We start from the raw sequence: 13252 nt of genomic DNA, 5'->3' as shown, positions 1-13252 counted from the left end.
CGATTCACCGGCGGCGAGCTGGCGGCCGCTTGCTTTGGCTCCCTGCCTCCCACTTCGCCTGTAGGGTCTACCCTACTTTCTGAGTCTTTGCCACCGCTTTGGTGTCCTGACCCGACATTCTCCGCTGCACGCGTCTCAAGTGCATGGAGCCGCTTTTTCAGTTCGGCGCTCCTTTCTTTCTCTTCGTCAAGCTCGGCCACGGTCCTTACTAACTGCGCGGCCTGCACCGCTTCCACGTTGACCAACTCGGCGACTTTCGCCTGCAGAGCTACCCGCTTCTCCCGCTCCTCCCTCAGGTCTGCTTTCAGCTCTTCGAACTTGGCTGTCCAATTTCCTTCCAGTTTTTGGACTGCTTCCCTGACCCCTTCGCACAGCCTGCATGTAAAGCTAGACTCCTCCGCGTCTGCCAAGCTCTGGAAACTGGTCTCGTCGAGGGAGCACCAGCGCAGGCACTCGTCGCACTGCACTTGCTCCGCGTCCCCCGCGGCCTTCCCTTTCTTCGGTTTCATCGCTAGGCCTACGTCCTTAGGCTCAACGAGCACGTCCGCCAAATCACTCACGCAAGCCGACCTCGACCACTATCCCAAACAAAACTAAAGAATTATCACTCCCTACTCCATGTAAGCATCCGAAGAGCTAGCTGAAAGAATTAAATAAGTCTATCAAATAGGTCCCTCCTACCACCTAGGCCTAACGGGGGAGCCGCCAGACCTAGACAAAGCCGGTACGTTTACTCACGCGTTTACTACTCTTACCAAGAATTCAAAATTTGCGCCCCTACTGCATGCAAAAGAAAACACTTCAAAACACTAGCTAAAAAAGATAAAAGAGTACTTAGTTACGAACGAAGTCGCTGAAGCCTCGTGCACAGGAGCGTCCGCGAGCCACTTCCGCCACGTCCGGCTGCCGACGGCAAACTATTAGATATTAGATTATACTCTATTAGATACGCAGAGGCGAGCGCCATCTGCTGGTGGTTGAAGGAACCCTATGGCATTGATGTTGCTCGCGTGTTCTCTGGTTCTTGTATTTTCCTTCCGCATGGCCGCCGCCGCCGCTGCAGCCGGTGGATGAATGGATGGATGTTATGACCGTCCCCTTTGAAACAGGGCGGCGGGTTGCGCCACCAAGCTCTTGCTAATATACTGCCTAATCTGATGCGTAGAGGCGAGCGCCATCTTGTGGAAGCGCCAAGAGCTTAGATACGGTGACGTCGCATGCGCCCTCCGCTGTGATTGGTAGGCCTATTGGCAAGAGAGCAGCCACGCAGCATCCCCGCTCACAAAACGCGGTGAGATTCGCAAAGGGAACCTTAGCTTTTAATAGTATGAACGTACATAACGTACTGCCTCTGAACCTAGTAAACACCAATGATGGTTGGATGGATGGATGGATGGATGGATGGATGGATGGATGGATGGATGGATGGATGGATGTTATGAGCGTCCCCTTTGGAACGGGGCGGTGGGTTGTGCCACCAAGCTCTTGCTATTGTACTGCCTAATGCCCTACCTAAGTTAAACAATGAAAAAAAAAACACTATAAATTACCACGCCCAAATTTTCTGATCCCCTATTGCGAACTGTGCTTTTGTACGTCTCCGTCTTTTGTCATTTCCCTACTTTTCATCCACCAATCTTCCGATCGCCTCTTAGTAATGCCTATGCGAACGTGTTTGCTTTACCACTGCTCCCGCTGAACCCAAGGGCTTCAAGGAGGCCAGTGGTGCCAAAATCGACCGCTGGGTAGACGCCTTCACTTTCTAATAAAACATGCGCCGTCGTTTCCCTAGCTTTACCGCAGTATGCACATGCTTCTTCTTCCTTCTTATATCTCGCTTTATAGGTCCGTGTTCTAAGGCATCCCGATCTCACTTCGAAAAGTAATGAGCTTCCCTTTGAGTTTGCATAAATGCTTTCTTTCCTGATTTCGTTTTTTTCTATTCGGTAGTTACTCATGGCAGGTTTCTTTTCCATTGCCGCCACCTATGAGATTATTTCAGCCGCTCTGACTTTCCGCTTGACCTTCTTTGTTGCTGTGTTGCCCAATCTACAGGTCGCATGCTTGCTGGTAAGCTGCCTAGTTCTTTTCCTCCACTGTGAATCAATGTTTTCCTGTACAGATGCCTGAAAACTCTCCCAGGCCATTTACTTTGTTCCATATTCCTCAGCCGTTCTTCATACTGAATTTTACTGCGAGCTTCCCTCCCTTCAAAAGTAGTCCAGCCCATATCACCCTGCACAGCTTCATTTGTAGTCATCCCGCGAGCGCCCAATGCGAGGCGACCCACTGACCTTTGGTTCCCGTCGAGTCCTGCTTGTAGCACTGATTTAAAGCAAACAAACGCATTTCCAAATATAAGTCCAGGAACCATTACACCTTTCCAGATACCTCGGAGGACCTCGCATATATTGTATCCCCATAGCGCTCTGTGCTTCATTATGACTGCATTTTTTCCCCTTTACTGTTCTAATTTTTTTTCCTGTGTTTCCATATATCTATTGCCTTCGTTTATCCATATACCAAGGTATTTATATTGTTTTACCCAAGGTATTTCATGGCCCTGTATTTCCAGTGTCTGTTCACTGTTTTCATTGAATACGATAACACCAGAATTTCTAACCCTAAATTTAAAACCTAAATTCTTGCATTCCTGTCCACAGATATTAGCCAGACGTTGCAAATCACTTTCCTTGTTAGCTAGCAACGTTGCCGCCACCGCCGCCATCTTGGGGAGAGGCCGCAACAATTCGCGCGTCAGTCGATAGTGCTAATGACGCCCAGTGCCGGTGCAAAGGTGGCCGAACAGCGCTTTGATTGATTGTGGCAAAGCTTCCATGAAGAAAGCTTTGTCACCGCGGAACCCCAGTCAAAACATGCAATCGCAATAGCGGTAACAGGGAAATGGTTTGAAAAGTTGTCTTTTTCCTTACATTTCCTAATTTTTCCTTACAAGGAAACAATGGTCGTTCTTGTGGAAAAGAAAAAAAATATGCGTGAGAATTACGATACTCACTATTGCTTAATTTGTGGGCAGCTTTATGTGTGTATTCATTTCGCGGTATATTGAGGCAACGTATTTCAGGCCGAAATCACCGCACCGACTGACCAGACGATCAGTGCTGTCAGCTCTTTCGCAGAGGCAGAGGCAATATGCGAACGCTGGAACCATGAGCGGCATCGGAGCCAGCTCTGAATGAAGACGACGAAGAGCGCGCGAGCAGTGGCACGGGCGCGTTTGCCCGCTTACGTTGACACTGATGCTGGTGCTCATCCCACGAACGGGCACCTAAGATCTGCGCTCTAAAGGTGGAGCATCATCGCGATCTGGTAACATCTGTTGTGCCGCTTTTTCTATAGTTTTGCATCGCTGGGTCACCGCATCATTCATTTTAAAATGCCAACAGTACTGCTGACAGCATCATTCGCAATCGTTAGGATTACAGTGCAATTGTAAATAATCGCGAGCAGTCAAACGGTTAAACTCTTTTGGCAGTACGCTTCCTGAAAAGTATTGTAATGCATTGGCACTGCAGGTAGGATTCTCCAAACTTCTAACTGAGATATCTATGTACTTTGAACCACAGTTTAAGGAGAAATATTAGGTTCGTGCTACTAGTCTGAGGATTTATACGAAGCGTGCCTGAGTTAACTACTTTCAGGCATTGACTTCTCCATTTCAACTTGTTTTCTGATTAATAATAAACAGTAATTATGGGTTCTCATGTTATTTACCTGGATATTCAATTTTTTTTAGCAAGAAAGCTCTGCCTTTTCGCATAATCGACATAATCGACATGGAAATGATAAATGGCGCTGTTTTCTGCATGTGATGTAAAAAAGATTCACTCCGTGTTCCGTAAATATGTTCTTGCCAGAAACGTATACCATAGCAGCAATTTCTTTCTTTCTCTTTTCTTTCTCTTTTCTTTCCACTCTGCGCTGCAGATGTCCTCCTCCTGAGAAGTCTGGAGATCCAGATGATCCACCAGAAGCACTGTACTGGCCCCATTGTTGCAAAACGAAAACTGGATAGCATGCGAAATGAGAAGTGCATCTTTGGTATACCACTATATATATTGTGTAACCAATATTTTTTGTATGGTTCAACAAAACTAAATTATAATATTTCTATCATGCCGACAGAGCTAAAAAAAATACCGTTCGTGATCATTTCCCAGAACTTAGTGGCAGTGCAGGCATTTTTATTGCGTTGTGACGCCAGATGAATTAAATTTTGATAAACGGGTGAAGGTCATACCGCAGAGGACTTTCTTCTTAGCGTCAATAAAGTTTGTACGAAAAACAAGTGCTTTCTACCAAAGAAGTTGTGATTCCTTTTTGTAAAGCAAAGAAAGCGAGTGGGCTTACTGGGCAAGGTAAATAAGTTTCAGTAACAACGAAAAGTAACAAGAACAATATTCTAGGAAGGCGTTTATGAAGGGACGTTAGAACTGCGCGACAATACGAAGACAAGCGAAAGAAGCACACCATACACCGCGGTATGTCTTGTGTGTTTCTTTCCCTTGTCCTCGCTTTTTTGGGCAATATCAAACCCCCTTCAAATGTGATCCAACTAGCCCTCAAGAACGTCCTACTAAAATAGGAATGTGTTACCAGGATGTGCACCTGTTCGACAACGCTGGCTGTAAAAGATGCCTGCGTGACACCAACAAACGATCTCTATAATGATTTCAATAAAAGGCCCTGTTAGATACGGACCATTAATTAGCATAGTTAAGTTCTCCGAAAAGAACCACTCGCCGTCTACATTGCGATTGTGGGGCGCCGCTGCGCGTCGACCATGCTATCCGGCCCGTCAGACAGGCTGGCGACTCCGCTCTCGTGTTTCGCGCGTGAAACATTTGTCTGCCCTACGGTATGAAGCTTCCCGAAAGTGTACCTGGAGGCCAGCACAGTTCGAATTAGTTAACCTTAGTCCTATGAAACGGTGATTTGCAGCACTGGAAGGTCGTTCAAGGACGACCATGTGAGGATGTGACGCCGGACAGATACGGCCGTCGGAGGATAGAGACCAGGGTGTGTCTGGCCGAACGAGACGCCACATGCACGGGCCCCATGATTCGGTGCAAATGACGACACCTGTACGGGCTCGCCGATTAGATTTAGATGACACGACACCTGCAGGGGCTCAAGGGGTCATAAGCCAGAGAACCATCGGAAAGGGAGAGATGTTCTTGTCGCGGGCCACAGCGTACGATTTGCTGTCGGCCTTCAACGAACTTCCTCTTATTTCACGTCTTTCTAATCCTGTACATATAGTAAATAAACCTTCATTTTGCGAGACAGATGTTAAACTTCAACGCTTTATTCAGCAGGCCATACACTCAAGCGAATGACGCCGTCATAATTATGAATGTATATACAGGTGAACAAGATGAAGAGGAAATGTAATGCTCATAGTACTTCCCCCGCGTACGGAAGCGGCCAACCTGGCCGCTAGTTATGGCGGCGAACGGCGTATGAAAGGCCTTAAGCGCGATACATGCACAATCTCTATGGAACAGCAGCGGCCGACAATAGGCGCGACAACGGGCGTGACCCTATAGCACACGGGTGACGTTTCTTCCTGTAAAATATATAGGCCCCGATGAAATGGGAATGAAACTTTTCACATAATCCCACGAGCGCGAACTTAGGTCGACAGCAACACTTCGTCACCAGTGCGGAAGGAAACGACAAGGTCGAATGCATCATAGCCAGTTTTTCGATCTTGTTGACTGGCGTCGGTGTCAAAGCGGGCGCTGTCTCCATATTGAGCTACGCATGAAGCGAACTGCTCACACACTGATGTCGATGAAGGCACCGGGACACCAACGAAAGAAACGTCGAGGAGTGTGATCCGTTGACGGCAGTACACGAGGAAAAGTGGTGATTACCCCGCAGTGCGTTGCACGGTGGTATTGTATGCGAATGCGATGAATGGCAAAATAACATCCCAACTGTTTTGGTCCGGGTACATGCACAGTGATACCATGTCAGGCAGCGTGCGATGAAAGCGCTCTGTGAGGCCGTTAGTTTGAGGTTGGTAGCTGGAAGTCGTCTTGCGGAGGGTGTTCGACGCATGGAGCACATCGTCGAGGAGTGTAGACAGAAAAGTCACGCCAAGGTCACTCGAAAGGAAACGTGGGGCTCCGTGACGTAGAAAGATGGCTTCCAACAAAAAGTCCGCAACCTCCGCTGCGAATCCTGAATATTGCGCGGCTGTTTCAGCGTACCGTGTGAAGTGGTCGACAGCTGTGACTATCCGTCGGTTACCGCCAGCTGATATGGGTAGTGGTCCATACAGGTCGATACCAACGACAGAAAAAGGAACGTCACGACACGGTACAGTTCGGAGCAGTCCACCCGAAGGTGAGGTCAGCCGTTTGCTGTGCTGGCAGCGGGAGCAGGAATGCACATACATCGCTGCACTGGTTGCAAGTCCAGGCAGAGACAAGCGACAGCGGATGCGTTCATAGGTTTTATAGTAACCAAAGTGACCGGCTGTGGAATCGTTGTGAAAGGCCTCCGTATATGGGCCCCAAGTGAGCGGGGAACGACAGGAACCCAACAGTGTCTTTTGGGATGAAACATGTATCGCTATAGGACCGAATTTTCGATCTTAAGGCTCTTCAATATCCAACGGAGCCTAGCGTAGGTGGACGGGATGATCTGCGAATACGTTCCATAATGGAGTGACAGTAGAAATCATTACGCTGACAATATGCAAAGAGGTGAGCATGATTAGATAAGCATGGTCACGGACTCACAGCACCGTGTTTTGTGCTGGTTGGTGACGCTTAAGAATTTATCGGGACGTCTTGGCCGTTGGATACTCCGTTTACAAGAATGTGACTTCGACGTCACTTACAATTCTGGAAAGAAACACCGGGATGGTGACGTTCTCTCTCGCAGTCCTCTACGACCTCCTTCGAAGGCTGCTTCCTTACGACTTTCCGTGAGCAAATCTCAGGACGCGTTTTCTGTGGCTTAGGGAGCAGCGGAAGGCTGTAAACACCCTGGCAGGCGCTGGCAACTTGAGTGACCGCTGCCGTAGATGTACACATAAATGCTCCCCGCGTTTTCATAACACGCAAGTGCTAAGATAAGGAGATATTTGAGAGGTATTGGCTTTCAAAAGCTGCTGATGAATGTGTAAGGGCTCCATCACTGGCACTCACTGATAAAGAAGTTGTCTACCTTAAAAAGAACCTGGTCACTGCATTGTAATTGCTCGCTGTGGGCGCCTAACGGCTTTGTGGGCATTTGGTCGTTTACTACATGACACATTCATTTATGCGTCTCTATAAGCATTTATTTGAGCATAGGGTGGCTTCTTTGCATATTTTTCTCAATAAAGCTTGTCAGTTGAAATCTAGCGGTCTGCCCGGTCGGACATTTTTTTTTTTCAGTTAGTCTTGTTCGCGCTATAACTATGCCACAGCAACCACATCAATACGACATCGCAGCAAAAAGCTGTAACAGATTTAAATTGTTGCGCGAATAAATGCTATCGTGCGCTCGGGAATCAAACGTAAAATCTCAAACGTAAAAATAATTCAACATTTTACCTACCTTTTACCGACCAACTTTGAACTACCTTTAATATGCTATAATCCCCAGTAGAAATCTGTCCCCATGGCGCCAACGTAAAATGCCGTGGCGTCATCTGGTGAGCAAAACTAACAGCACTTTTGCGGCTCTCGGTGACGTCTCAGGCCTAACGGCGCCAGAACAAACAATCGATCTCAGTCATAACGACAAAACAGCTCGGATTCTTTGTCCTCAGCTTGAGATAAGATGAAGCGATGACTGATTTTACTACATATTTTTTAATGCCATGGCACAGAGCAAATTGCAAGAGCGAATTCAGATCGAAGCGGGCGGACTGGTTGCTGCCCAGTTGCTGCACAATCGCTCTCCACAGCGGCAGTCGCCGCGCTGACTTCCGGGCGTCAAGCGATATTTTCTGGCTGGCCAGAAACCGATGAGGCGACCAGCGACAGCGACGGATGGCCCTCCGCCACGGCAAGAGCTGTCGCTCGTCGCCGTTGCTGCCGCTCGAAAATCGGATGCATGCAGCTGCGCCTTAATAAAGGGAGCGTACTCCAGCGCCAGCTTATCAGCGTTATTCGTCATGCAAATGGCATTGGCGCAAAGCTGGCATTAATACTGGCAGCGATATGGCTCAGTTCTGGTGCTACGCTAGCAAGAGAACGGATGCTGCGTTGGCATAATATTCGCGAGATCTTGGCTTTAACTCCTGGCCAGCATTGGATTGAGTTTCACTTTGCCAATATGCCAGCGTTGGTTCAGAAGTGGTACCAATTTCTGCCGGAATTGGGCCATGCGTGAACCACTGCTGGTGTGCTGCCTGGGTTGCTGGTGCTGCTCGAAAATCAATGCTCGCCGGAAACACAGTTTTCAATCACCCCTTGAAAAGACAGAACTACCACCCGGCGTTCTCCCTCCGAAGTGCCGTGAATCTGGATCTTCTTAACCTTGCCAAGTAGCTCACACGGCGTGCATTATGCAAATTTACCTCGGCGTTTCTGCGAAAATTGGCTTCATCTGTGCACCTGATGTTGCTCAAAAAGTTCGGTGACTCATCGGCTCTTGTGAGGGCCCAATTCGAGAAATCTAGATGATTCTACAGGTCCCTATCTTTTAAGCATTGGTGCTGGCTAAGGTGGTATGGGTGAAAGGCCGTCATTTAAGATCCTCGAAACTGATGACCTGGAAGTCGGTACCTGGGCGGTGTTGTGCCATTACCACCAGCCCGGATTCTGAATCTGCAAGAGGCAGAATTTATCCTGCGAGCGCCCTTTGGACAAACCCGGGGCTGCACCGAAAGGCACAGCGCCCTAATTCTCCCTTGACAAGTCAAGATGCTGAGCCGTCAGGCAGTGGTGTCCTGCGGAGAAGTATCGGCGAGCAACATGTCCAAACGTGCAACCAAGTGCCAGACAGCCCGGCGCCGCACCTCCTTTTGCCTGGAGGTCACCGCGCGCGCGAACTTTGAACCGGGTGGCCAGCGCGGTCGCTGGTTGGACCTCTCGGACGACCGTCGAGTGCTGGCTTTGTATTGGACCGTTTGAGTGACAATGGTTTCTGGGGGATTATAAATCCACGACGCGGCCGCCTGAAAAACCGGATCCGCCGACCCACCGGGAGCAGAGTGCCGCTCTCGAGTGGAGTGAGATGTGCCACGCGTTGGAATCTCGCCGGACGTCGCCGTGCGGGAACCGTCGCGTTTGCTGTGAGCTCTCGGCCCCAGTGCCGATCCGTTCTTGTCCTGTATAATGACCTGTATATAGTGTATAAAATCCCTTTCGTTATTCTCACCGACGCCTGACTCGGAGTCTTCGCTACCAACGCTCTGTCACGAGCGCTACGGGACCACAAAGTCGTAATAGGGGTGACAGCGGTGCAAAGTCATAACAGCGGCCACGTCCCGCCTGCTAGCATGAGGGTTTGAGGCCGTAAGTGCCAGCACATCCGTGCGTAGGCTAGGACTCAAAGATAGAGTACTCCGCTGCTGTTTCTTGAAGTTGCCGATTTGTCTCAGGTTTTCATAATTTCTGATGATAGTCGGTGCGTTTGGTCTACCGCCACACTTCCGTGACTGAAATATACCGGGTATTTCAGCGAACACTTTCCAAATTGTTTAAAGGCTGCCTGTGGCAGATAGCTCAATTCCGGATTATGAGCCGGTTTACCCGAAGCGGCGGACACTACTTGCACAAAAAATTGAAATGCAAAATCGAATAATTAACAATAATTCACTCATTAACTTTCTAGCTATTTATCTTACGACCCATATTGCAATTTGCAAATTCTACAGTGGACTTCGCAAGGCGGATGCAGTTGGAACGAATTCTCAGGACGACACCAGCTTCGAGATATAAATTCCTGAACTTTGCGGGAAAATGTATTAGCGTTCCAGGTACTTGTGTGCTTCAGTGCATGAAACGACGTTTTGTTAACAAATGAACTGGAACGCCAATGCGTTTCTCGGCAAAGTTCGGGAATATATATCTCTAAACTGGTGTGATCTTGAAAATTTGTTCCATGTGGATCCACCTTGTGAACTCCACGGCTAGAATTTGTAAATTGCAATATGGGCCATAATGTAGGTAGTTAAAAACTGAATTAGTGAACGTTTGTGATTTCGCCGATTTTGCATCTAAATTTTTTGTGCAAGTATTGTCCGCCGCTTCGAGTAGACCAGCTCATGAACTAGAATTGTCATATCTGCCACAGCCAACTTTTAAAGATTTTTGAAAGTGTTCGCTAAAACACCCTGTGTATTTGCGGCCTTCCTCTTGTTGCCATTTTCAGATCCCAAGGCAAAGACAATGTTTACGTTCTGCTCATCAATTGGAGAAAGACATGACGACTGGGACGAAACAAAACGCGACTTTAAACCTTTGCACTGACGTTGTCGATTCGCTTTTCTGGTGATAGGCTTCGTGACAAATAAAGAAAGAAACACATCCGTGCAGTTTATCTACGCTAAGATAACAGCTATCGCAGCTTGTTTCCAACTAACACCAAATGAGACGTGTTTCTTCGGGCCGGGGCGCGGCAGATAAGGCACGAGCTCGATCACGACTTTTTTTATTTCCTTTATTTCGTTCTGGGTGACGGAGCCTGTTCGAGGGCGCTGCTTTATGATCCTGGTGGGAGCTTAGTCACGTGGTATTATGCATATTACGGGGCGGAAGTGGGGGGGGGGGGCTGCCCCACCGCTGGAAAACTTTGTGGGGGGCTCGGGCCCCGGAGCCTGCCCCCCCCCCCCCCACCCCCCGTAGTCGGCGCCTATGGACGTCGTAGCCATCTTTGTTCATTTGCACAGTGCTGACAGCACACGTAACGGATTCTAAAGTTGCTTTTATATGTTAACACCGCTAGGCAACTCTACTTCAAACGCTGCAGCTGTTTGCAATCGTCTATATTTAAAATAGACAACGAACAGACTAACATCGTAATTAAGCATCATAATTGTCGAACGCCAAGATGTGACTATGCTTACCCCTATTCCCTGTTACCTTCGTGGGCAAGCGCGTACAGCTTGAAAATACGTCAGCGTGCACATTTATCCTCATACACAAGCGCGCTTCACCACATTGCAGTTTTGCCCAATTAATGAACAATTCACAGTGTTTCAGCAAGGACAACTTCAAGTACAAACTCTCTAATATGTTCTGAAACAAGCTGCCTATGCTTAAAGCAATTAAACACTGCATTGCAGGGCCAGATGAGTAAATAATATATGAACGCGTCAATAAACCAGCTAACTGGTTGTGACTTGCTTGCCCAAAATTTTCTCTGTGATATGCTATATATAATATACGTATATTATATACTATACAAGCGACCAAGAACAGCCGTTGAATGACTATCCGACCGCACTCAAGAAAGTGAAGAAAAATGAAAGGGTTAATTAAATCGAGAGTTGTGACGTTTGACTTCCCCTTACTTATTTGTCTCACCGAAAGCAAGCGCGCGACCTTGCCATCGCATATTTCGGAGATGTTTCGTAGTAAACATCGTGCACCAAAAGCCCTCCGAAGAATAAGCAACCACGCCGATGTACCCTTGCCGTCAACAAACACGGACTTGGTTCATAGACCTCAACGTGGAAGAATTCCCTTATCGATCAAAACATTGTCACGCGATGTACACAGCGGCCTCTCTTGTTGTTCAATCGGAGAAGGGAGTTCGTTGGCGAATTACAGCGACACATAAAGTTGTTGTTCCAGCCTGCCACAAGTCGACTTCTGCGCACGCCACAAAGACATGAAACAAACTTTGCCTTTCACTGTTTTTAGCGCCCTCTCTTATCTGAAAAACGTAACAATATGTATTTCTTGTGAGAATTTATTTGTGTAGAAATATATCAAAGGCTGATAAAAAAAATAAAGCTATTGTACGATATTTATTGTAATTGTATTCTAATAAAGTTGGGCTTAGATCTATAAGCACAAATATGCATTTTATTGAGCGTATAGGTGCCGGTAAAGCTTTTAAGCGTGAATTGATCCTGCCATGAAACCGTTTTGATACTGAATGTTCGCAGCTATTACAGCTTCAAACCAACCAGCTTTCGTGTTTCGACTTCGCGTCTCGTCCAATAAAAGTGGCGGCGCGCGCGCCAACTGCTCCGCGCGTTTGGCGCTTGTTTGCTTGCTTGACCTCGCTTCCCTTCCTCGGTATATCCGGTGTGTCTCTGTGTATGTGCGCGATGAGGTGACTGCCGCCGGATCGCTCTCTCGCATTTAGGATTTCTATTTCGCTGTCGCAACGGCACTCCGGAGCAAAAGAAGTCAAAGAAAACGCCAAGCTTGTTTCTTCGACGCCTGCAGGCAGCCCCCTCGCCCGCCCACCCCACAGCCGTCCAAACAGGTGTCGTACCACCGCGTCGTCGTTCACGTACTTTACATGCTATCGCAGTTTCAGCGGCGTTGCCGCCGTTCCCATCGCGTTACCCCTGCGACAACCTGTGCCGCTGCTCGACAGCATTCCCGCATGGCAACATCGCGCACGACCGCCCGCTTCATTCTTGGGTAGCGTGCTCGCTCGATACGCCTGGAAAGCGATCAACCCGCGAGAGCGCAATGGACGAAGAGGACGCCACTACGGCCACTGCGACGGCGTCGTCCGCGGACAACAGCCCCGCTCGTGTTCGAAGAAGGGGCGTCGGTGGTGATGGCAGTGCGCGCGGCAACAGGCTCGCCCGCGGCATGGCGTCTTGCAACTGTGCCTCGTACTGCTACTTCTCGCTCGCCCTGGTGCTCTTTTCGCTGGGGACGGTGCTCACTATACTCGTGCTCGATGACAGCGAACAAATGTTTCCCAACCTGACTCACATGTGGCTCATCGGGCCGATATTCATCAGTTCGGGACTGATGTTTGCCGTGAAAACGATCATGTACCTGCGCAGGGAGACGATGATCGCCTACTTGGCAAGGCAGCACTCTCTACTACGCGTAAGTATGCGTTGGTATACCCGTGCAGGTTTGCCTGGTTATTTATTCGTCGGCGTTTTGTTTACACTTTATTGGCGCGTAGTTCGCGCGCTTGGCTAGCGATCACGAACGTTTTCGTTGCAGCGTCCGAATAAGCGGGTCACGCTCCAGTTTGCTTGGTGTACGCGCGCGCATTATGTGTCACTGGAAGAATTGCGTTGCCTGTATTGCACCCCGTTGACGTCACACGTGGGGACGTTTCGAAGAGCACGTAATGC

General features: G+C 48.6%; 1 protein-coding gene across 1 annotated transcript in view; it reads left to right on the top strand.

Moving 5' to 3' along the window:
- The first annotated feature begins 12129 nt into the window (after positions 1-12129).
- Positions 12130-13252, top strand: part of LOC139048811 (uncharacterized) — a 33251-nt gene continuing 32128 nt past the window's right edge. The window contains exon 1 of the mRNA XM_070523581.1: positions 12130-12995. Coding sequence (XP_070379682.1) covers positions 12624-12995 — 372 coding nt within the window. The 5' untranslated portion in view covers positions 12130-12623. The remainder of the gene's footprint in view (positions 12996-13252) is intronic.

The sequence above is a fragment of the Dermacentor albipictus genome, chromosome 8, assembly GCF_038994185.2.
Source record: "Dermacentor albipictus isolate Rhodes 1998 colony chromosome 8, USDA_Dalb.pri_finalv2, whole genome shotgun sequence".
Lineage (NCBI taxonomy): Eukaryota > Metazoa > Arthropoda > Arachnida > Ixodida > Ixodidae > Dermacentor > Dermacentor albipictus.
This window is presented reverse-complemented; position numbering and strand designations above follow the sequence as displayed.